The 22,500-nt window shown below is 43.5% G+C and overlaps 1 protein-coding gene across 1 annotated transcript in view; it reads right to left on the bottom strand.

The window, feature by feature from the left end:
• SYN3 (synapsin III) overlaps positions 1-22,500 on the bottom strand; it is a 234,639-nt gene that overhangs the window by 135,345 nt on the left and 76,794 nt on the right. The window contains exons 6-7 of the mRNA XM_066996909.1: positions 15,083-15,174; positions 2,480-2,636 (exon numbers count right to left, since the gene is read on the bottom strand). Of these exons, the coding sequence (XP_066853010.1) occupies positions 2,480-2,636; positions 15,083-15,174 (249 nt within the window). The remainder of the gene's footprint in view (positions 1-2,479; positions 2,637-15,082; positions 15,175-22,500) is intronic.

Below are 22,500 nucleotides of genomic sequence, written 5' to 3'. Positions count from 1 at the left end.
CACTGAAATACTCGGTGCCTCTCTCTCACTTCCCAGCTATCACAAAATCTTCTGATTCTCCTGCCAGTGAGGCTTCTTGCCCTCAAATGCCCCAGTACAATCTCTACCAGAGCTAACTTTGACCTGATAAAATTTCAGCAGTGCCAAATGCCAGCTCAGATCCCATTTAGGTCTTAGATTACTTAGTGCATTACAATTATTTGTCTTTGGGGGTGATGTCTATTGGGGAGCAATAGGAAAAGGAGGCACTCTGTAAACCTGTTCTGTTTGCAAGTGGTTTCCTTGACTTCTCTGGGACAGTTGTGTGAGCTAGCTATATTTTCCATGAGAAAAGCATGGCACAACCAGACCCTGAATATCTAGAGCTGAGTTACTGGCAGAGCCAATTTATCCCACACTGCCTTGCCAGCCCTGCTTTATTTTTATTTTTATTTCTCTCTTTTTTCCTCAGTGTGCTGAATTTGTTTGTTTTCTTTTATTTTAGACTCCTAAAAATAGGCCTGTTACATCTTGAGGTCCCTGCACACCATCACAAGCATAATTACAAGGCATCAGTTGAAAAATGTCAGCTAAACCCTGACAGACTCAAACCCCAAATCGGATGGAATAGACCACATTACTGTCTTCCTCAGCAAAAGCCAGCATAAGTGCAGAGGCTTTTTGTCTGGTCACTGGGGTCAACATGCTTGTAGTGTGTCAGGCTAACTGTAGAAAACAATGCCAAAGGGTTGCACTGAACCTTCCACTGATCCCTCTCTTCCTCTCTTTTCCATTCCCAGCGACCCTCATCACTCAAATGACAACTGAGGGCAAATGTGTATCATGCACCTGTAGCGTGATGGAAAAATGATTTTTTTTTTTTTTCCTGGAGGAGAGGATCTGGGTTACCTGGAGCATTGCTGCACTGCAATGTTTTTGGAAAAGACAGGACCCTATCTTTGGTCTCAGTGAAAACCCCAAATGTCATAAAAGGGCTGAAAACTGAGAAGGCTATCTGTAACACTGGAAACTTTTTGGTAAAAGATGAGTTAATCCAACACTGCATAGTCATGGAAATAAATGTCTGAATCACTACAGACCTCAGCTGGATTTGAACTACAAATCAGCACACTGAAGGATATTTATTGCAAGGAAAAAAAAAAGTTGGTTGTTGACTCCACCCAAACTATATTTGTGCAATGAGTAGGGGGAATCCCTAAAAAACGTATCTTAAATATTCCATGGGGGGATATATTGGAAAGTGCTTTATCCTTGGCACATCCATATACCTTGTAGTTCCCTGCTTTACACCTAGAACAATGCAGTGGAATTTTTCCGTTCTGGGAGTGTCAGTGATCAGTGAGGGTATTTTGCAATGAAACTGCTTGGAAACCCAGATGTAGACTCCAGAAAGGTATCAACATCTGACTCCTCCCTGCCAGCCTCATTCCTCAGGCTGTCCTGCTCCTTCAGATCCTGATGACTTAGAGTTGGTCATAACAGGTCTGGGGGGTTATTGTAAACTTTGATTCGGGGCTGAGAAAAGCCAATGCTATATTTTTTCATGTTTTCTGAGATTACAAGGTGAACTTGACAAAATTTAAAGAACAGATGAAGGAGGCTCCCAGTGCAAAATATCAAAACACCGTCTTGTGCTCCCCAGGAGCCCAAGGAGTTTCCAAGGTACAGTCTTTCAGGCTAAAAGAACCAACACCTTATGATAAATTTGCACTTCCTTTTGGAACTGCTGACAAACTCTGTACATCTTCCTGTTTTCTTCTGCCTCTTTTCAATGTCTCTGCCATATTAAGTTCCTTTTTTTGTTTTGTTAGACCTAGTTGTTGAAGTGACCATCTCTTTCCCTTTCTTGCCTTTCTTTTCAGCTGATTTTCTTGCAACAAAGCACCACTCAGAAGAAGTAGGAAGAGAGCACAAGATACATTAGAATGATACACCCAAACTACTGCACTTCTGCAAGAAATAGATAATCATAGTCTTAGGATGGGGCAGCTGGCTACCACAAGCATCTATCTAATGAAAGATCCTAGCAGTGTAGTTCAGATACCCTCTAAAACAGTGAAGGTTAATATTTCATTTAAGGTAGTTTTTTCTTCCTGTGTTTTGGTCAGGACATAGACATGGTACTGATCTGTTATTATTAATCTCTTACTATTCATCTATTCCACCTTATACTGTATTATTGTTTTTGACACAACAGAGACTGGGAGAGGTGAAACACATCCTACTCATTGAGAGGAAATAACACCTTGAGATTACAGAGGCTGATAAAGGAGCAGTGCTCATATATATTTTTTTCTTTCCTTTTTTTTTTTTTTTCCCAAGATTTCCCAGCTGAATTCCTAAGGTTTTTTAGACTGTGGTTTTAACCTAGAAAGGTGAATTCCCGTGAAAGAACTCTGGAGGCTGAGTTTGGTGCTCTATCAGTACCAGGTATCTGCTTTGCGGCTTTGGCATGCAGTGGAGCTGAGTCATCACTTACCACCCAGGGCTTGCTGCAGAAGTTGTAGATAGAGTAGAGGGAGTTGACGGTGTGGATGCCACCATACTGGAGGCCGATGATGAGGCTGCGGAAGTCCTCTCCTAGCGCCATGCTGTACGCATGCTGCCGGATCAGGACAAAATCAGGCTTGAAGGACCTGGAAGAGACATGGGGAGTGACATTTTACTTTCCACACTCAGCAGTACTTCCAGCCTCTCCCTGTTTCTTCTCCGCCTTTCTCCTTTTATTTTCATTAACACATGTTGCTCGTCTTTGGGCCTCTCCTCATGTGTTGCTTGCGTTAGAAGGTAAGAAAACAAACAAAAAACCATAGTCATTAAAAAAAAGAAGGAAAATTCCAACATAGTTGCAAGTATGAGAGTGTAGAAAGAGGCCAAACAGATTTTCTACAGTTTCCATGTCACTGAGGCATGCACAAGAACAAGACACACGTGGAAGCCAAGGGTCATAAATTCACTGGTGGGGGGATTCTCTTTTCTTTCAGAAAGCTTGGCTGTATTTGGCAAGCTCATTGCAATGTGCTACGCAGATGAGGGAGCAAATTTGTTTCCTGACGATTGAACTCGATATTGAAGCAATGCCCAGTGGGTGGGAAGATCATGAGGGATTTCAAAAAGCTATCGTACGCATCCATGCATTTACATACATTCCCCCTTTAATCAGTTTACTACATACGCAGCACATCCCAGGCTCTTATGGCTATGAGTCAACAAATAAAGGACAGGCATTGTAATGTAATTAATCAAATGAGCAGAGACCCTCATCCAGCTCTGTGACTCATGGCATGGACTTCCAGAATATTATTTAGCAAGATTGGAGCCGGGACTCCTATGGTTCAACAGCAGCAGCTCTCAGCAAACTGACAGAAAAGTGAGGCCCTTTCTAGGTAAGCCAAGAGGCGATGGGTTAGCTTGCAAACAGCCAGATCTCATTCCTTGGTGATTCTGTGCCTTTGGAGCCCTTCAGAAATCTCTGGAAACAGCAGTTGGAAAGAAACTGTTTCCAAAATGGAGCTCAGCAGTTCATTCTTGAAGGCACAGAAGGGGCTTTTCCACTGAAATGGGGGATTATTTTATACTTTAACAAAGGTTGCATCAAGGACATTGGAAAAATTTCCATGCTGTATTAAAGTTTTTCAGAGAAATGAGCTCTGTAACCAGGTCCCATTACCTCACTACCCTCGAACATTTTCCTTGCTAAGAGACTATAATTTCAATCCTTCGGATATATGAGCTGGGTTTATAGCCCCTATTTATATTTCCATCATTCTGGCAAGGAAATCGGAGATGGTAAGTCTGGGCCAGATTGTGGCAACAAACACTGTATACAGAACCCAGAGCCGCTTTGTTGTTTTAGAGCTGTTCATTTTGTTTGTTGGCCTTGGGCTTTTGTCCTTGCTCTAGACATGGCGAGGCACATGCTCTGCTTTTGTGATGCAAGAGGCCAATGTTTGGAAATGTTGTGATTCCCTCCCATGGAGTGTTTTTAAACCCAGGCGTGTTCCCTAATGTACTTGGCACCAAAGGTGGTGCTTTCCTCCAGCAGCGAGATGCATAATGAGCATCGGGAGGGTTGCGCTATCACTGTGTGGCTGATTTATGGACCTCCCTGGTGTCAATGGGGGTGAAGCAAGCAGTGACCCCCTGCTGAGAAACAGCAAATGAATGCAAATCTTGGAAAGCTTTAACTCCTCCATTCTGCTGGACTTGCCATGTAGAAAGCAGCCCAAAGGCAGGCACAGGTCCTCAGGAAGGGTTCGTCAGCTTCCTATGACCAGGACTCCATGCCTCCACTGATTCACTAAACAGTTGTGGGGCCTGTGGGGGTCAGGAGCTTCAGGCACGTTCCTCCTTCATACTGCTTGCAGAGAACATGAAGAAGGAACCGATCTCTCTTACGGCTTGTCTTCCCTCAGATTGACTTAGGGAACAGCACTTACTGGGGCCTCACAGCTAATGGTTGAGACCAGCGCTCTGGTATCCCCAGAGGAAGCTTCTGGTTTTGCCCTTGAGCATCTCCCTGACACTGCAGGGTGGGATCATGGTGCCACGGTGAGGAGGAAGCATGTGAGTAAGTGTAGCCAGCTGGGGGGAGGACAAGCAGTGGCTGGGAAGCTGCCTTCAGTGGCTTTAGCTCTGCTAGCCAAAAGTTTAAAAAAAAAAAAAAAAAAAGCTCTTGTCTTTTCAGATCCTGGCAAAGGAAGAGTTTTTCAGCTTAGAAGATGGACACGAGAATACAGAATAAATGTAGAAAAGCCTATTCTCAAAGCCTGCATCATGTAGGAAGGCAGGGCACTCTCTCATGCAGGAGATGAAGAGTGAATCTCTACAGTGAAGGTGGTCACTGAATCTCTCTTTTGCACTGTGGGACAATGATGATGTTCCCATGGATACTGAGAACAAGGCAGAGGAGTGCAGGGTCTGGGACTAGCTGCGAATAAACATCAGCCAGAGAGCCCTGGGTTCTGTGAGACGTCTGTAAAGGAGAAGCTGAGACCAGTGGCAAAATGTGAGACGAGGGGCTAGGAAAGGTTGCAGACAGTAAAAGCAAAATGAATGATCGTGGTGGGAGTGGCAGTGTGAAAGCTGAGTAACGGGGGCTACAAGTGGACTGAAGAGAAAAGAGCTTAATTGCTTCACACAAGAGGATTCATACATTTTTTGGTGGAAGATTACTTTTGCAAGCTACCCCTTATTCTTGGAGTGTAAATCTTTAAATAGCGAGCCTTGGATTTGGAATAACCAGTAGTACAACTGCTTTCTTTTTCTATTTCAACCCAACACAATAGCATCTCACATGACAGAAAGTTCAAAACCTTGGCAGAGAGACAGGTTCGGCAGAAGTCCCGCAGTTGAAACACCACTGCCAAAGCCATTGGGTGAGCCAAACTCAGCAGCTCAGGTCCTAAGCACCCCAGTCTGGCAGGACTAAGAGTGTAATGGCAGGAGCACGAGCCCTTCAACTTCAATAGATCTGTCCAGCCAGCATTATGATGACCATAGATGGTCCTGAATAAAGCTGTATTTAGACTCCTGCTAAAGACAGTTCACAAGAAATGGATTTGGTCACAGGAGGAAAACAAGGGAGCCCAGTGGGCTTCAAACACGTAGTGCACAGGGAGATGGCATAGGTAAATGGAGCTGAAAGTAGAACACATTTAAAACATGCTGCTTATGAGCTGTGCTCTGCATGTAGGTGCAGTGCCTGGGCTGCATGGCAGACACTTAGCTGAAGCCAGGAGTCTTCCTTAGCATGACAGCTGGATGGATGAAGCTTTCAGGAGAAAACTGAAGGCTATATTTGGCCACCACCCTTTTACAGAAGCCCTTTCTCAGACCTTGAGGGCATTGTTTTCATCTGCAGTTTGGCTCCTAGCTCTTGCCAGCAAAATAAAGGCCACTAAAATGTCTGTTGCTCATTCCCAAAGTGGTGTAAAGGTACAAGAATCCTTTCTTAAAAATAATGATAATAAAAAAATAACAATCGGGAGACTGGAAAAGTTTAATTTTCAGATTGAAATAACTGGTGAGATCGTGTTTTCCTCTGGAACGGAAAAGAGCATTCCTTGCAGCTCACGTGGCCACAGGCTCTGGCAGATGGCACAGCCACAGCAGCATAAGCCCTTCAGTACTCCAAGTGATGCATGACAGGATCGGCCACCCCATTGTGAAGCAGCCCCTACGGGTGCCCATGGCTTGCTCTTCCTTTGCAGTAGTTGCCGCCTTGTCCCAGAAGCTAGCCACAGCCCGTGGCAGCTGCTCAGCCTACGTCTCCTCTGGGCAATTGATATTGGCCATCAATTACCAGAGTCAACCACCCCCGGGTGATGACAACTGTCTGGCAGGGAAGATGCTGGTGCTCTCAGTCCAGAGCCTGGACTCTGATGCAGGACGCTTGTTTGCATTTAACAAACTCTTTTTCAACTTGTTCCAATGTACTTTGAGGTTTCTTTCTCTCTTTAGTGGTAAAACTAGATGTGAAACCAACCCAAGTATAAAGCCTGGATCCCAAATACCTAATATTTTAAAGGAGGGAAGAGATCTGACTGCAGAATATAAGTTCTTAGATTGGACCCATCTGCTTTTAAATCTGTGACAGCATTAGCAGTTTTGTAAACAGTACTGTCAGAGATGAGGGAATATAAAACAATTTAAGAGGTCGCTGATGTTAGCTATGGAAGTTAAACAACCCAGGAGCAGCAGTAGGTATCCTGGTGACCCCATATCTAACTTCTCTAACGATAAAAGGAGAAGCAGCTCAGAAAAGATCATCAGTAACATTTCTCTCTGGAAAACAGGTCCCCGGCCACTGTGAATGGATAGAGAAGAGATGATGACAGCAATTCCTGCTGGGAGGTTTCATGCCTTAAAGAGATCTGTTTCTTATTTCTGATTATAGACATGACTCTGGCTTGCTTCCTGGCCCTTCAGCTGTTCTCACTGAAGCACAAATGGCTTCATGGGCATGAAGAAAGAACACACAAGAATAGATTATGTTGTCAAAATATCCTTTAATAATCCCTTCCATCTCCCACTGTGAATAATCACCTGCAGCCGACTCAGATACCTTAGCACTATGATGAGCTCAGAGCACTTTTTGCCTGTGCTATGGGAGAAAGATGGGCTGTCCTGCTCTCTTTCTTAAAGAGTGCCCATCTTGAAAGGCACTTGGCCCTTCATGTCAACAGGAAAAGATCTTCGGACACTGAAGAAGGACATCTTCACCTCAGGGCCTGTCATTTCTCCGTTATTCAAGGAGGCTTTCCTCAGTTTTCTGGCACTTCCAACTGAGCAACACATTTTTGACTAAGAAGTTCTCTTCCACAACCTTTCCTATCTGCTTGGCATGCCATGGAGGGAGAAAAGTGCATAATTACGCAATATGATACAACAAGCTGTGCATTACTGGGAGTTAATGGAGCCTTCAGGCAAGCATCTGAGGCACAAGTCCAAACCATAAGTGGTTGTGACTACCTGAGAAGTGCAATAATCCCTCCAACTATGCAGTGCCTCAGGCGTCTGAAGGCTAATCGAAAATGACATTTACAAATAGGAACAAGTTCTTTTTTAACTTTACCTGTACGTTAATGGTATTATTATTAAGTTACTGAAATGTAATAAGAAATATATGACATTTTCACTATGATTATGTTAGATTTCATGTTACGTTGGATGTCATACTAACACGGGTAATTTGCTAAGAAAAAAAATCTCTTTCAGTCAAAACCTCATGTCATTTTCCACAGAAAGAAGTAAACCTTGCTGTGGTTATTCAAAGAAAGGATGAATGTAAGCTTAGGCAGAGTTGGCTCTTGAGAAACAAGAAAGCAACATGGAATTGAGAAAGGCATGGCTTTACCACGCTGGAGGAGAGGAGTAGGGGGTCTTTTGGGACACTAATAGAGAAACATCTGAGGAAATACCACGGGGTGTGAGGGAGACTGGCGTAGCAAAAGCAGCAGGAAACAGGAATCATGGTTGCAGTAGGACCAGTACCTCTATATATAGATGAGGACACCTTGGTAGATGCTCTGATTTGCTTCTCAGCACTAGACCAATGGCCAATGAGCCATAAAATCCTGTCATACACTCTCCAATCTGCACTGTGGCAGTCTCTGAAGTCTGTTATGTGTTTTCCTTGTAAACTGACTGACCTTGACAAGGAAAAGCATGTGGACCCTGATGATATCTCAAAGAAATAACAACCACACCTGCCAACAGCAGCTTGCCTTCAAAACACTTGTGCACCACAGATTTCACAGAAGGTGATCTGAATACCTTCCAAGAACATAAAATAAAGTCACAGTGTTATTTAGGTCAGAGAGGGCCTCTGAAGAGCATCTGATAAAACACCCTTCTCATTGCAGGGCAAATCATAAAATTATGTTATGTTGACTGGGGTCTTGTTCAGCCAAATTTCGAATATTCCCAAGGATGAAGATCCCCTAGCCTCCCTGGGCACTTGTTCCAGTATTTGACCAGTCATCCTGGTGGCCTTTCACTCAACACATTCCAGTCTGTCAATGTCTTTTTTATACTGGGGGAGCTCAACAGTTGGGCACAGTACTCCAGAGGTGAATAGTGTCTCGTTAGCTACAGCCTTGCTAATGCTGCCCATTGAGCCAGTGCTTGGGCTTCCTCACCACGAGGGCACACAAGAAGGACCACCAGGTCCTTTTCTCAGAGCTGTTTTCTCTCCAGCTTCTCTCCAGCAGTGCTGGTCCATGGGGTTATTCTTTCCTCTGTGGAGGACTTTGTGATTGTCCTTATTGACCTTCATGAGGTTCGTGTTGGTGCATTTTCCCAGCTGTTGAGGTCCCTCCAAATGGCAGCTCTGCCCTTTGGCATATCTATCACTCCACACCCTCCAACTTGTTACTACCCATGTGTTTGCTGAGGCTGCACTCTGTCCCAGTAGCAGACCATTAATGAGGACCCACCTCGACCAGTAAAGTACAGGTGCAGCATGATTTGGCCCTTCACTTCTCCATTGTGTTGCCCCCTGGATGAAGATGAAGCCTTACTAAGAACCCGTGTGGAAAGGAGACAAATTAAGTCAGGAAAGAAAAAAAAAAAAAAAAGCCGATCAAGACTGAAACAATCCAAAACAGTCTTTAATCATTCTTGCATTCAGTCCTGGATTAACTAATTAAAGAGTGCTTCAGGCCCTGGCAGCACATTTCTTATCGGAAAGAATTACTGCAGATGTAAAAGGGGCCAGGGAATGGTTTAGTCTCGGTGATGCTCCCCACCCTCGTCTGCTCAGAGTGACTTTTGCTTTCTGGCAGCTGCCTGCATGCCAAATGTTTTCCCAATAACTGTCAGCATCCTGCCTGCATGTCGGCTGGGCGCCAGCTGCTGGGGAGGTGAAGGGGGATATTATTCATCTGGGAGATCAGTAAGCCCCGATGAGAGAAGCAGGCCTCTAAGCAGCTGTTTAACAGCAGGAGCTGAGATGGAAGCAACTGAGAATAAATAAATAAATAAGCACACCCCAACTTCTCTGCCTTTTTCAGCTCCAGCTCAGAAAAGTGGGACAGGAAGGTAAGGAAGAGGGAGAAATTAGTGGAAGATGAAGGTAAATCGTCACCCACATGGGAATCACTTGCTAGAGGTGTTGAATTGCTTCACTGTAACTGCCCTTGCCAGGGTCTACCCTGTCTGACACCTTGTCCCAGCCTAGTATATCTGAAGGGTATTTAGGCAAGGGAAGAGGATGTTTGGCACTTTGGTGTTTTGTATAAAGTGCACTTTAAAAGCTCACACGAGGTTACACGCCCTTCTCCATTGCATTACAGATTGCCATACCACCAATATAAAAATGTTGCCCAAATGTTGCTCAGTGTTAAATATATAGCACATATTGTCCTATACAGTGTGCCAAATCCTGTGAATCTTGGGAGAACTATAGACTCAATGTATTTTTCCATCTGGTTTCTAGGAATCTAAACTCTCCCAAACAATTTCTCCCATGTTTTTCTCCCACCTTTATTTTTGCAGAAATTTTCAGATTTTTGGTTTGAAAGAAACAAAACAACAACAAACAAACAAACAAACAAACAAAAAAGACGTTTTCTAAAAAGGATCCCCAATTAATTAAAGAGTTAAATTTAAGAAGACAGGGACTAGACAGAGCATAGGGTTCCTCTTTGACAAAAACTTGCTGGAAGGTGAGAAGTTGGATGGCAACCTACTGCCTGCTGATATGCCCTTCATCAGTGTCCAGCGCCGGTAGCTATTCCCATGACCTCCCTGAATATTCTCCCTGTAGAAGAACTGTAAGGAATCACCATCTCTTGGGAGTGAATACTCTTCAAGGGACAAGAAAATATCCACCTCCTAGCAATGCACAGCTACTGTATGGTGAGGAAGCATGGACTCTGTAGGCTAGAAAACCCACCTGCATCTTGCAGGGAGCTGCTTATCGAACCTATTGGGATAGGAGAAGGTGCAGTGGGAAGGGGACAGTATCCTTGGCAAGCTTTGAAGAGCCTCGCATCCTGGGATTTTCTTTAGTCAGAGTACATGTCTCCTGGGCTCTGCAAGCTCTGAATAGCAAGAAAATGCCTGCTGACAGGGTGGCCAGTTTCTTCCTTGCTTCCTCCGTGCAAAAGGATTTGCCTCCTCAGGCTATGATTGTACTGCAGTGCAAAAATACCCTTTGGGAAAATAGCATTTCCAGGTCCTGGTCTATGTGGGATGGTCATTCAACAGGCAGCTGTCCTGTTATCAGAGCACAGAGCTTAGTATGAGCACTGAATCAGCTGGAACCAATGGGAAAGTCAGTGTTAATTAAAGGAGTGAATGGGCTTGTATGGAGGAAACGGAGTTCAAGACCACACCACAGCTGCAAGTGAAAAGGGCATAGCACCTGTGGTAAGCTGAGTGAGACACGCCTGTTCTTACACAGACCAGCCAAATTCTGGCAAGGCCTGGAGGACTAAATGCTGCAACCATGGCAGGGATCCTTCCCAGAGAAAGGGTTTGTCCCATGCGCTCAGCTCCTCTCTGCTTTGCTGTCAGTTTTGTCACTCCTCCCAACTTGCCAGGGCCGTTGTTCCACACAAGGTCCTCCTCTCTCAGCCCCTGGGCATCTCCTGGTCCATCAGCTGTTGTCTGTGCTGTGGCGGTACAGTGATATCTACACCAGGACGTTATGGTGGTAGGTCCCATGCAAACACACCAAAATGTGCTTTTTGCCCTAGGTGATCAGCCCCAATGGCAAAAAAGCCAGCTCAACGGGGAGACAGGAGATGAGAGCAGTCTGTTGCATGATTAATTTATATCCTCAAAAGTCTGAAATGCTCCCAGAAACATTAGTATTCCTTATGTAAGAAAGCTGTCCAGATTTTCAACATATCCCTGCCTTATTCCCACATCTACTGGAATTAATAGCTGAAGGCTTGTAAAGCCCAAAAGGCAAACAGAGGACTGCATTTAATCTAATGCAGAGGCTGAGATCATAGTTTGGGAGTCTAAGCGTTGTCAGAAGCAGAGACAGCCCAAATTCTCATTTATACTGGGACACTTTTATAATATCCTGAAAACATAAATGCACCTCAGAATAGGTGCCATGCCAACACTGACAGCCTTTTTTCACTGTGGGAAATGTTAGTAAGAAGGGCCCTTCAGAGAAATGAAGAACAAGTGGAAACAAAAATCCCATTCCTTACATCTAAACCCAGTAGAGGTGACACAGCCCAAGAGGTTCCTAAGGTAAATTAGACTCCAGACAGTTCAGTATGTGTGTGTGCATGTGTATAGGTCTGTAGACCTGTGAAAAAGGAAGTTACAGATGCTCTGGAAGAATGATGAAGAATTCACCCAAATGATTTAGAAGTAGGCATCAATCATGCTTGGTTTTTTTTTTCACACTGCTTAATTGCTCCACAATGGTTCATTCATCGCACCCAGAAAAGACACCATCTCTCTGTTGAAGTGGTCACCCTGTCGAAGTCAGTGAGGGATTGATCCTCTGGGATGCATAAGTGCCATCTCCTGTTTCCCATATTTAACATTTCACTGAGGAAGCTCTGGTGCCAACAGTACCCAAGGACGTGCTGGGGTAACAAGGACCACTGCATAAGAGGTTTTGTTACTGCAAAATTATTGGGAGCCACACTTGTATTAAAATCAGGCAAGAAAAGTAATGCCTGCCTTCAGTTATGTTGTTTGCTAACTTAGTCACAGCTGCTTGTTTAAAGATATACAGGCTAGAAGTCATGGGGCTCTGTATACTTCAAGTTCCTTGCTCTCTTTAATTAACAATAATTCTTCCAAAGTTCTTTTTTTTTTTTTTTCAAATTTGCCCGAGGCAAGTGGTAAATGGAGAGCTTCACGGGCTGTTATACGTTCTCATTCATGGCAGAATTTAATAGGCTAACAGTTAAATTAACATTATATAAGACTAGGGAGAATATCCTAGTGATTGCTTTATTACTATTATTACTGTTATTATTAATATTAATAACAACAGTGTTTATCATGTTATTGGTTTAAAATCCAGTGGCCTGTGGTGCATTCACTGCTTTTAGACCAACCCACCACACTCCGTTGCCTTTGCTTTGAAGAGGAGTGTGAAGAAAGCAGGGTTCCTGCAGGGGGAGAATCCTAAATGTATCTGTTAGCAAGACACTGCCGTATTACCTTCCTGTAACTTGTAGGTGTGATTTCCATGGGCTCAGGCTGCTCAAAACCCACCAGCTAGGACCGTTCTGACTTGTGACTAAATATCTTGCTTAATAATTAGCAGAGGCCCAATAAGTGATGGAAAAAAAGATGAGTAAGCACTAAGAACAATTCCTTGGTGGCCTCAGTCAGTGTTCACCAAGGCTGAAGGACTGCATCCAAGCCAAAAGATCTGGTATCCTATAAATATTAGTCTCTCATTTCAATTTTTGTTCATTTTAATTTATTAAAGTTTACTGTTCTTACTATTTGTACTGCTATCATAATTGTCAGTATTGATAAATCTCTTTTCCAAAATTCTTTCATTACTTTTGTGGTTCTCAGGCCCTGGGACCTTTCTGTTCCTGAAGTACAAACAGCTCTTAACCGAGCAGCCTCTGAGTGCTTTGGGTAGCACAAATTCCTTTCCTGTTTCTCTCAAGGCCTTCTTGGTTCCTTCAATAGTGTTTGCTGAGGACAATAGCTTAGAACCACTCATTTATTCCTATAATGTTACATCCTTGTGAGTCCTTTCCGTTTTCTCGCTCTCTCCTGACTAGAACCCCATTGTCATCAGAGGGGTTGGTGCACACGGGTGAGTTCTGGCCAGGGAGAGCGTTCTTGTGGGCATGATGGGGGGGCTTTGAGTGGAGTGGGAAGCAAGCTGCACCCAGGTGGTTGCACCCTGGTGTGTGCACCTCTCTGTGCTCCCAATGGGTTACAGTGTTGACAGTAACTTGGCATACTGACAAGCAATATGCATCTCTACACAAGCAGAGGCAAATCCACCTCCTCCATAAGCATACATAGATGAAAACACAGAGAGCTGAACTACTGCCACTCATAAAAACATACGCATTTTCATATATAAATACATATTTCATATATAAATAGCCACACGAGGCTAGTTTTGGTGCATTTGTATATACCACGAGCAGAAACATGAATGCTATGCCACAGACACTCCTGTGAAATAAATTTTGTCTTCAGTTTCAGTTTAATAGCTGATGAGCTTTCTGCCAGACGTATGAATGGCTTTGAGAGGAAAGGCATGGGAAGGAAAATGAAGATGTGATCAACCTAGGAAATGGTTCTTGGGAAGCCTTCCAGCATCGTGAGCAAGTGAACACAAGAGCAGATTAGTGCGGCGCGCTGTCTGATGGATGCTCCAGCGGTAGGTTCACAGGACGTATGCTGTCTTTCACTGAGAAACAGACATTCATGGGATGAGAGAAAGCAAATGGATATAACAGACTTAACCTTTAAAGTTTTTAGCAGAGACTCATGAAATTGTACTAAAGAATGGAGACTTGCGGACATACTAAGAGATGTCAAGACCTGAAATGAATTGATGGACCACAGTCACAGCTAACTGACAGTGACAAGTGTTGTTTTGGACTGTTTGGGCTGGAAATGACGTCCTCAGAAATTAAACTGATTCCAGCACTGTCAGAATCACTATTTTTCAGCTGCTGTAATAATCCCTTTCAAAAATCTCCCTGCATGGTATAACACATATCTGTATTTCTGTTTCTGAACAAGAAGCAAACAGACAAAAGAGTAATTAAATGTGTGAAAAATATTAAACTTCAAGATGTTGTATGCACTAAAAAGGATAAAGGAATCGGTACAAAAAGAAGTAGGAAGGCTAGGAAAATGGATTGGGAATAGCAATGATATTTCTACATGAACAAGGAAAAGCTTTTGTATCAAAGATGAAATATAGAGTTGAAAATTGTAATGACAGAAACTAATAAAGATACAGCCTGGGGAATAGAAAGGTGGAAAGTAATTTCAGGGCTATGTAAACAGACACATTTTAACATCTTACACAGATATGACAACTTACACTGCTCTTTGTATAGCATTAAGTCCAAATTGTGGGCACTCTGGTGTCAGAAAGAAGGGAAACAATGCTTTTGGAAAGTGAATTGGATGTGTGATTGGGGAAGCATTGTGTGATTGGGGAGGATTATATTTATAGAGGGGCTTTGTGGCTATTGCAATGATAGTCTGCCAGAGTCAGAACCTAACACAGGTAGGCTAATGAATGCAAACCTCTGTTTACAGTGAAGGTTAGTTTGTTGACACAATAGGAGAGAAAAATCAAGGGAAAGGAAGATCCATTGTCTGTCCCTTTATTAGGAGGTCTATGGCTAAAAAGAATCTAAAAAGGAGGCACTTGTGGTTGCATGAAGGGTCTGGACTGGAAGCTATGACTGTATGGCATAATGTGCAATTGAGACCTGATACAAAACCACCAGTCAGGTCAATCTTTCCACCCCTTTTGGGAAACTTTGAAATCATCAGGTCTGTGTTGCTCTACTTCAGATACTGCCCAGACCCTGAGGTCATCCTGCTTGCTCCCAGATCTCCCCAGAAAGCTGGATTATAAAGAAAAGCTGGCACTCCTCACCTTACCACCTTGGTGCCGTTCCTCATGACCTGCATGTCCACCATGCAGCCACCAGTGACATATGCAGCCAGATTCAGCTCGGAGAACTCAGCCTGGAGTGGAGCAAAAGGACAGAGCGTTACTCAAGGACAGCAGAGACATAAACACGTGAACACAGACACAGAATTGTCTTCAGATGGAATTTGCCTTTCCATTATTATTATTATTATTTTTTTCTGTGAGGCAATGGGAGATCCTGTTACAGCTGATTTGCCCCAGAGAGGCTGCAGAAGTATTTATGGCTCCCACACTTGGGTGTACAAACTTACAGGATTAGGCTTATTGCAGTAATAAGTACTGAAGGAATTAAGAACGAGCAAGATGAAAAACACATACAGGAAAGAATAATAATAAGAGGTAAGGTCATTTGAATTCAAATTCCAAGTTTCCACTTGGAAACATTCATTTAGAATTATGTCTGAGTTGGCTGTCATGCCACTGGCCAGCCATAAACCTAATACAAAAGGTTTAAACCTCCATAAATAGCTAAAAGGCCTCATTATGCTATAGGAAAGTGATAAGCAGCGGCACCCACCTAACTCGGTTTACTTGTTAAGATTTTAACTATTAAAGTGTTAGCAAAGCTGGGCAGACTATTAATGGTACTGCACAGTTATTAAAACACTTTATCTTCTAAAAGAGGTGCGACTTACGAGTCTGGAAAGGTTGGCAGGGAATGTTTAAGCTGTGGGGAGCAGAAGGCAAATGTGCACTGAGTGATTCTGGCTGCACAGAGTGTCAGTGAAGGTTAAGACACAAATCACAGCGATTAACGGGGCAAGAGGTGTGACAATCCTGTGGCATGGCAGCTGGCTGTGCTCCGGGCAGGCAGCAGTGCCAGCAGGACTTGGTGGGCCCAGGCCACTTGTAGCAGGAGGAGGATGTTGGGATTGGTTGATCTGCACTAAACTCGGGCTCCAAACCCTAAACCTGTCCTTTATGAGCCAGTGAGTAGACCTTAGGCTATCATAACTTATTCATTTATTGTGCTTTTTGCTGGACTGTGCAAAGTCTTGCTTTCCAGCTAACCTTTATGGATTCAGAATCCAATTTTAAATTACTGGGTTTGCCTGCTCAAGCTGAGGTTTGCCTGTATATATAAATAACCAGGTTTCAGCTTTTCAGACAGAAATTTTGCCTTCTCCCTTTTGACAGCTTTTTTCTCCTGCCTGTTAATGCATTTCTTTCAGAGGTAGAACGGTGGAGACTGGGCAGCAGTAAAATCATCTCCTTACCAGTGGCTACATAATATCAGAGCACTTAGATGGTGTTGCTTATTGTGATTCTATTGAGATCCTTGTAGTATTTAATGTTCTGATATTTCTACTAGATGGAACTGGAAGATAGTGCCAGGAACAACTTTTATATAGAAAAAAATACAAAAATAATAAAAAAAGAAAAAAACGTGTTTTTTTTCCTCGTGGAAAAAACTTGCAGATGGAGACTTGATGCACCTGTAAAGGCTCAGAGGCCAGACGACAAATGAAAAAATCACTTCCAACTTTCTTTTTTTAAAATCCGTGTAATTTTAAAGCAATGACTGTGGACTGTTGACCTGATGATGTAATGGGATTTCATGTCTGCGGCCCTGTATAAACTTTTCAAAGCAACACCCTTACATGATCTTACATCATTTTAACTCCCAATTATAATGGAAGGAAGGGGAAAATTCCTGTTGCCAAGAAGTAAATCCTACTTCAAACACACACACACACAGTCAATGGCAGTGATTCAGGTGACTTGCTGGCCTTTTCTTATGAGATTGCTTGGCTGCAGCCATGCTGCAGGTTAGCTGATATTCAGTGATCATATTGGATCTGAGAGAAGAAAATCCATACCTCTAAAAGTCACCTGCATTTAATATGTTTAAAAAGCTCAGTAGATATAGGTAGTGGCGAGTTCACCTCGACCAATTCAGCAAGAAGAGATGCTTTGGGCACTAACAGTGATCTCTCCAGTGGCTCCAAGTGGGACACAGCATACCTGCTTGTTAGCTTACATGTGGTCATGAGAAGCTTTATGGAATGGGGAGATGAAAGGATGGGTTTTCCACCTCTTTGGCTGCAGAGAGATCCCATTCAGAGAGCTACGGAGCTGGACCTTTGGCTTCTGCAGCTGAGGGAAGCATCATCAGATATGAAAGCCAGAGCTAGAGAAGGAAGCTTTAGGCCTGTATTTTCATGTTTTTTATGCTTTTCTTCCATAATAATTTCCATAGTGTTTTTTTGTACTACAGGACTTAACACTTGGCTTTGCTGGGGCTGAAAATGGGGAGTCCTCATCTGATGGCTGGCAAGTATAGCTGAATTAAGCCAGCCTGACAGGCATTGCCCAGAGGCGATCGGACCAAACAAAGCTGTGTTCAGACACCTGACATCCAAACAGGCCTGGGAATCCCCCGAGCTGGTAAGTGCTTCATACCAAACTGCCAGGACCAATTTCAGGCCTGCTAATGTCGAGAGCCAGAAGAAAGGGAGAAATCTCTTGTGGCAACCGTTGTCTAGGGCACCCTGGCAAAGAGCGAGGAGAAACAGGGCCTGCGGGACTCTGCAAACCCACAGCACTACCCCAGCCCCAAAACGCCCAGATATATGACCACAGCTGAGGAGGAGTCCCTAATCTTTCCCTGGCACTTAGCTTTAATGAGCTAAGTCGAGGACCATTGCTGCTCTCGTGTAGCTGCTTTGTCCGATCCGACAGGCCGCTGCGAGCTGGCGCTTGGAAGAAGGCTGAAAACTTCAGTCAGCAGAAATAGTTTCCTGTTGATTTTCCAGTGCTCCCTGTATTTTTGACTTTGTGGGTTTTGTAGCCTAATGATTTCCCTTGGCTGGGCTTTCAAGTCTGAGATCATCTCCAGCCTGCTCTTACCTTGCAGACAAAGAGGCCTTTGAAAGCAGCCCGAGCAGATAGAGTGACAGGTAACTGCACAAACCTGGAGAGCCCAGCTCTCCACTGCCATGCACAGCCATTTGTGTTAGGACCCATCGAAAATTAGGCAGAAATACGTCAGATGGTGTTTTATACTTGCTTTGCAGATGGTGCCAGTGGCTGCAAAAACATCTAGGGCAAGAGTGAACCACATGTGACAAACATGACACAGTCCATCTTAAGAAAGAATAATTTAATACAGACTGTGGGACTTGTATTTTGAATCTTTGTGAGGCCCGGATTTGAGAGGGTGCCCACAAATATTTTGAGGATAGTTATGTTAAAAATTCCTACTATTTCAGGTATTTGTATTCACAAATCTCTCCAGATCATTTGGACAAAATCTTAAGCTACTCTCCGTTTCTCACATCAGTGTTCCCTAGGTACTGGAGATCTTTCTGTTGAACTATTTTAGGGTTTCTGTTTCTGTTTGCTGAGAATGAAACAAAGAGGATTTTGTCATTTTAAATTATGCTGTAGTGGAATGTCTGGCCTGACAGCCATATGTTAAAACGCTTCCTGGGAGGCATGTGTTCAGGCTGGATTTAAACCATAAACCATGTTTCACAGAATAACAGCAGACGGGGGTGGAAGGACTTAAGACATCAGACAGACCATCTCTCCTTCCTAAGGCAGGATCAGGTCTACCTCTGCCATTGTGTGTAGGTGCTATGTAACTTTTTTTGTATCTTCCATGATTAAGGAGCCTCTTCAGGCAATCTGTGCTTTAACAACCTTTGAAAGTTTTCCTGATGTCTCACCTAAGTTTCTCCTCTTGCTTTCTAAGCCCATTGCAGAACTTGAAGACTTACTGCTTGAAGACTTACCCTTCCTTCTTCCATTTATTTTTATTTTTATTATTTTTATTTTTATTTTTATTTTTATTTTTATTTTTATTTTTATTTTTATTTTTATTTTTATTTTTATTTTTATTTTTATTTTTATTTTTATTTTTATTTTTATTTTTTTTATTTTTATTTTTATTTTTATTTTTATTTTATTTTTAATTATTCTTTTTTTTTTTTTTCCCTAGACAAAACAACCCCATTCCTATAAGATTCTCTTATTCTCTTTTAGGCAATGTTCAGCAGTGTTGTTGTTGTCACTGGGCTTCACTCTGATGAGGCCGCAATATTCTTGGGTTGTGACAGCCCAGTCACCATGATCTTTTAGCTGAGACCTGACCATTGCTGAGCAAGATGGAAGGATGAAGCCACTTGCCTTACAAAGGAGACTCCTGCTCATATATTCCAGTCTGGCATCAAACTCCAGCCTTCTGCAAGTGAGCAGGGGTCTTCTGTGGGGGCCGCTCTCCCCTCCTCCTAGGGGCACACTGGAGCGCCACAGTTCCTATCTCCTTTGTCTCTCCCCTACCCACCAGTTGTGATCTACCATCCCACAGGCCTGGGAGGGCTGGTTTCCTTGGTCTCACCCCTGTGTCACTGAGACGATGCTCAGTATGCACACCCAAGCTGCTCCTCTTCTCCTTTCCCATCCCTGCTGCGTGCACACACGCTTGTGCACCCATGATCTAGGTCCTGACCTTACTGTATCCTTTCCAGTGTCCTTCCTTCCCCCCAGCCTGCTGTAACTGGAGGTCTGGAGCTCTGGGTATGAACTGATATGGGGAGACTGAGGTGAGATTTGGTAAATAGTAGGCAGGATCACAAGGGACAGAACCCGAGCAAACGGACTGCTATTGTTTTGCCTTTTTTTTTTTTTTTTTAAACTCCCTCTAGAGCCAGCTCTCCACCTGGAAAGCACCACCCATCTCCCCAGATATTCCCAACATGTCCCTGTGAGACTTTCTGTCTCATTTCCCAGTAAACTGTGCTGCACAACCAGCCTCTGACCAAAGCTCTCTGCTCATCTGATCTTGCTCTTGCAACTTCTCACCAATTATCACTGTGTGTCTATTTCGCTCCTCCTTTCCTGTGACACAAAATGCAGTCAGAATAACAGGCTGGTTCGTGTCATGGCTTGGGCACTTGAGATGAAGAATTACTAATGTCTAATCAAATTGCATACATTCCTTAGTGGATTTTATGCTTTAGTTTTTTGGTGGACCTTCCAGTATGTATAAGGAAAGAGAGACTTTGGCAGACACCAGACTACATTCCAGTAACAGCACATTTCACTACAACCATTACAAGCATTTCACGGGGGAGGTAAGCAGTCCCTAATCCCTGCACAGGCAGGAGAGTGAACAAATCATATGGATGTGAACAGGGGGAGGACTGGGGCAGTGTGTACTTGATGCATGAATTAATCACATACATGAGGAATTAGAGATTAAGCAACCCCTGATTCCCAAATCTCTCTGCTGAGACATTGTCCCTTGGGGACAATAGAGAGGGCCCAGCTGGGAGGGGAACACTGCTGTGCAGCTCCAAGTACAGCTTCCACAACTGCTCTTTACAAGACCTGAAGCTAAGACGTATGCTCTGCTCCTAGCCCACAGACAGTGCTGGTGCTGATGCCTTGACCTGGGAGAGTGCTGGTGGTGCATCAGCTCCAATGGCGTTTGGAGTTGTCTCTTAAATTTTCTTTTCAGAAACCGTGTGACTGCCTGACAATTGGAGTTCTAGTTAGCAAAACCACATTTCTAAACCTTTTGATCCCAGGAAATAGCTCAAATGCATGAACCCTGAAAGCCTCCAAAAAACAAATGGAAAATCAAATAACAAAAAAAGATTCTAGATATTTAAGAAATTCACAATTTTAAGTCATTCTTGCTATTCTTCCAATTTCCTTTATTCATGAATTCTTTTTCATGAATGCTTGTATTAGGAAAAGCTGTGAGACATTTGTTGCTGTTCTTGAACTACTTTCTGGCTTTCAGCTGGAAAAAAAACCCACACCTTAAGCATGTAATGAATAAAAATTATACAGTTATTTGATGAGAGGCTAATTCACACAGTCACACACGGGCCTATCAGACTCTACCTTTTGAAAAGACCACCTTAGGCTGCACATGAAAATATTGCTTTAGAACAAGAAGCACAATGGAACTGGAAGACATGATTTGTATTACAATTATCTCCTGTGTGATCCAAGTACAACATTTTTCCTGACAATGCTGCCAATGGAGTCATAATCTATACCACAAGACTTTTCCAGAAGCATGTACATAGGAGTTCACTGAATAATCATTCCCTGAAAATAAACCAGGCAGCGGGAACAAGTGAATGAGCTGTGCAAGAAGAATGCATGTCAGACAGAGATGGACCCACCTTGTCAATGGCAGGAAATGGTGGGAAGAAGACGGCTGGACAAACAACAGGAATCAATATTTTGAGAAACTTTTTGGCCTCACCAAACCTCCTTCACACTTTTCCCCCTTCCACTATCAATTACCTAATGCCAGGAAAGACGTCTCTGAATATATTAAAATGCCTTCAGGAAATATCTAAAAGAAAAGTACCCTGAGGGTCAAGACTCTAAGAAGTGCTGCTTGCTCTTGCCAGCCAGGTCTGTGCTCTCTTCTTTCCCTCATGTGCTCTCTTCAGTCAATGCAAGACAGAGAATTGGAGAAGACCACCAGAGCCATAGGGTACGACCCATTGCTGCTGCAGCAACCATGTCATGAAACCCTTTCTTAAATTGGTGTACTTAGTAAAAGCAGTAATGTCTCCTTCCGCCTCTGTTTAGGCAGCATAAACAAACTCAACTCTCTCAGTCCCCTTTCAGGTCCCCCCTCAGGTCTCCACAGTCATCCCAGTGACCCCATTCTGCACATCTTCTGCTCTGTGGGCATCTGTATCCTGGACAGGTGGTGAGTGTCCCACTCCCCTGGCCACTGCCCACAGTGCCACGAGCTGGCCGATGGGTCTGCAGCTGTCCACGTCTCAGCCCCAGCTCCCCTCCCCTCTTCTGCCGGTGGCACACAGCCACACAGCATCCTTGTGCACAGGGAAAGCCTAACGCACAAGGAGACCCCAACCCAGGACATTTTATGATCCATATTGGAAATCCCAGAGTCACGTGAAATCCTTAAAGCGTGCATAGTTTTGTTTTCTTTGGGACAAGGCAGAGAATGTGGTGAAGGAGGTGTTGAATTAATACCAGTTGCCTCCAGAGATGGAAAATGTTTCACAGAGCATAAGGCCTATGGTACAATTCCTTCTCCTCCTGAGTATACTGTATTTCCTAATGTCGCCTGTCCTCTGGCTAGTGAAGGAGAAAGATGGTCAGAGAAGATAAAACTAAAATTAATATTTAATTTCAGAAGAGTGTCAGCTTCTGTAGCACTTAAAGGTTCTTTAAGCTTAGCTTAGCTTTAGGGCCAACTTACATTATCAAACTTATACTTTTCATTTCTAACAAACAAACAAACAAAAATCACCTAGATTTTGTATTTCCAGAGGAAAAGAGCTGAAGTATACCCTGCAGTATACCCTACAGTTCTCAAAGACAGAAATCTTAAGGCAAGCAAAAGTAACAATGTGGTT

The sequence above is a fragment of the Anser cygnoides genome, chromosome 1 (genome assembly GCF_040182565.1).
Source record: "Anser cygnoides isolate HZ-2024a breed goose chromosome 1, Taihu_goose_T2T_genome, whole genome shotgun sequence".
Classification (NCBI taxonomy): Eukaryota; Metazoa; Chordata; class Aves; order Anseriformes; family Anatidae; genus Anser; species Anser cygnoides.
Note: the sequence above shows the minus strand (reverse complement) of the source record. Positions and strands in the feature narration are given on the sequence as shown.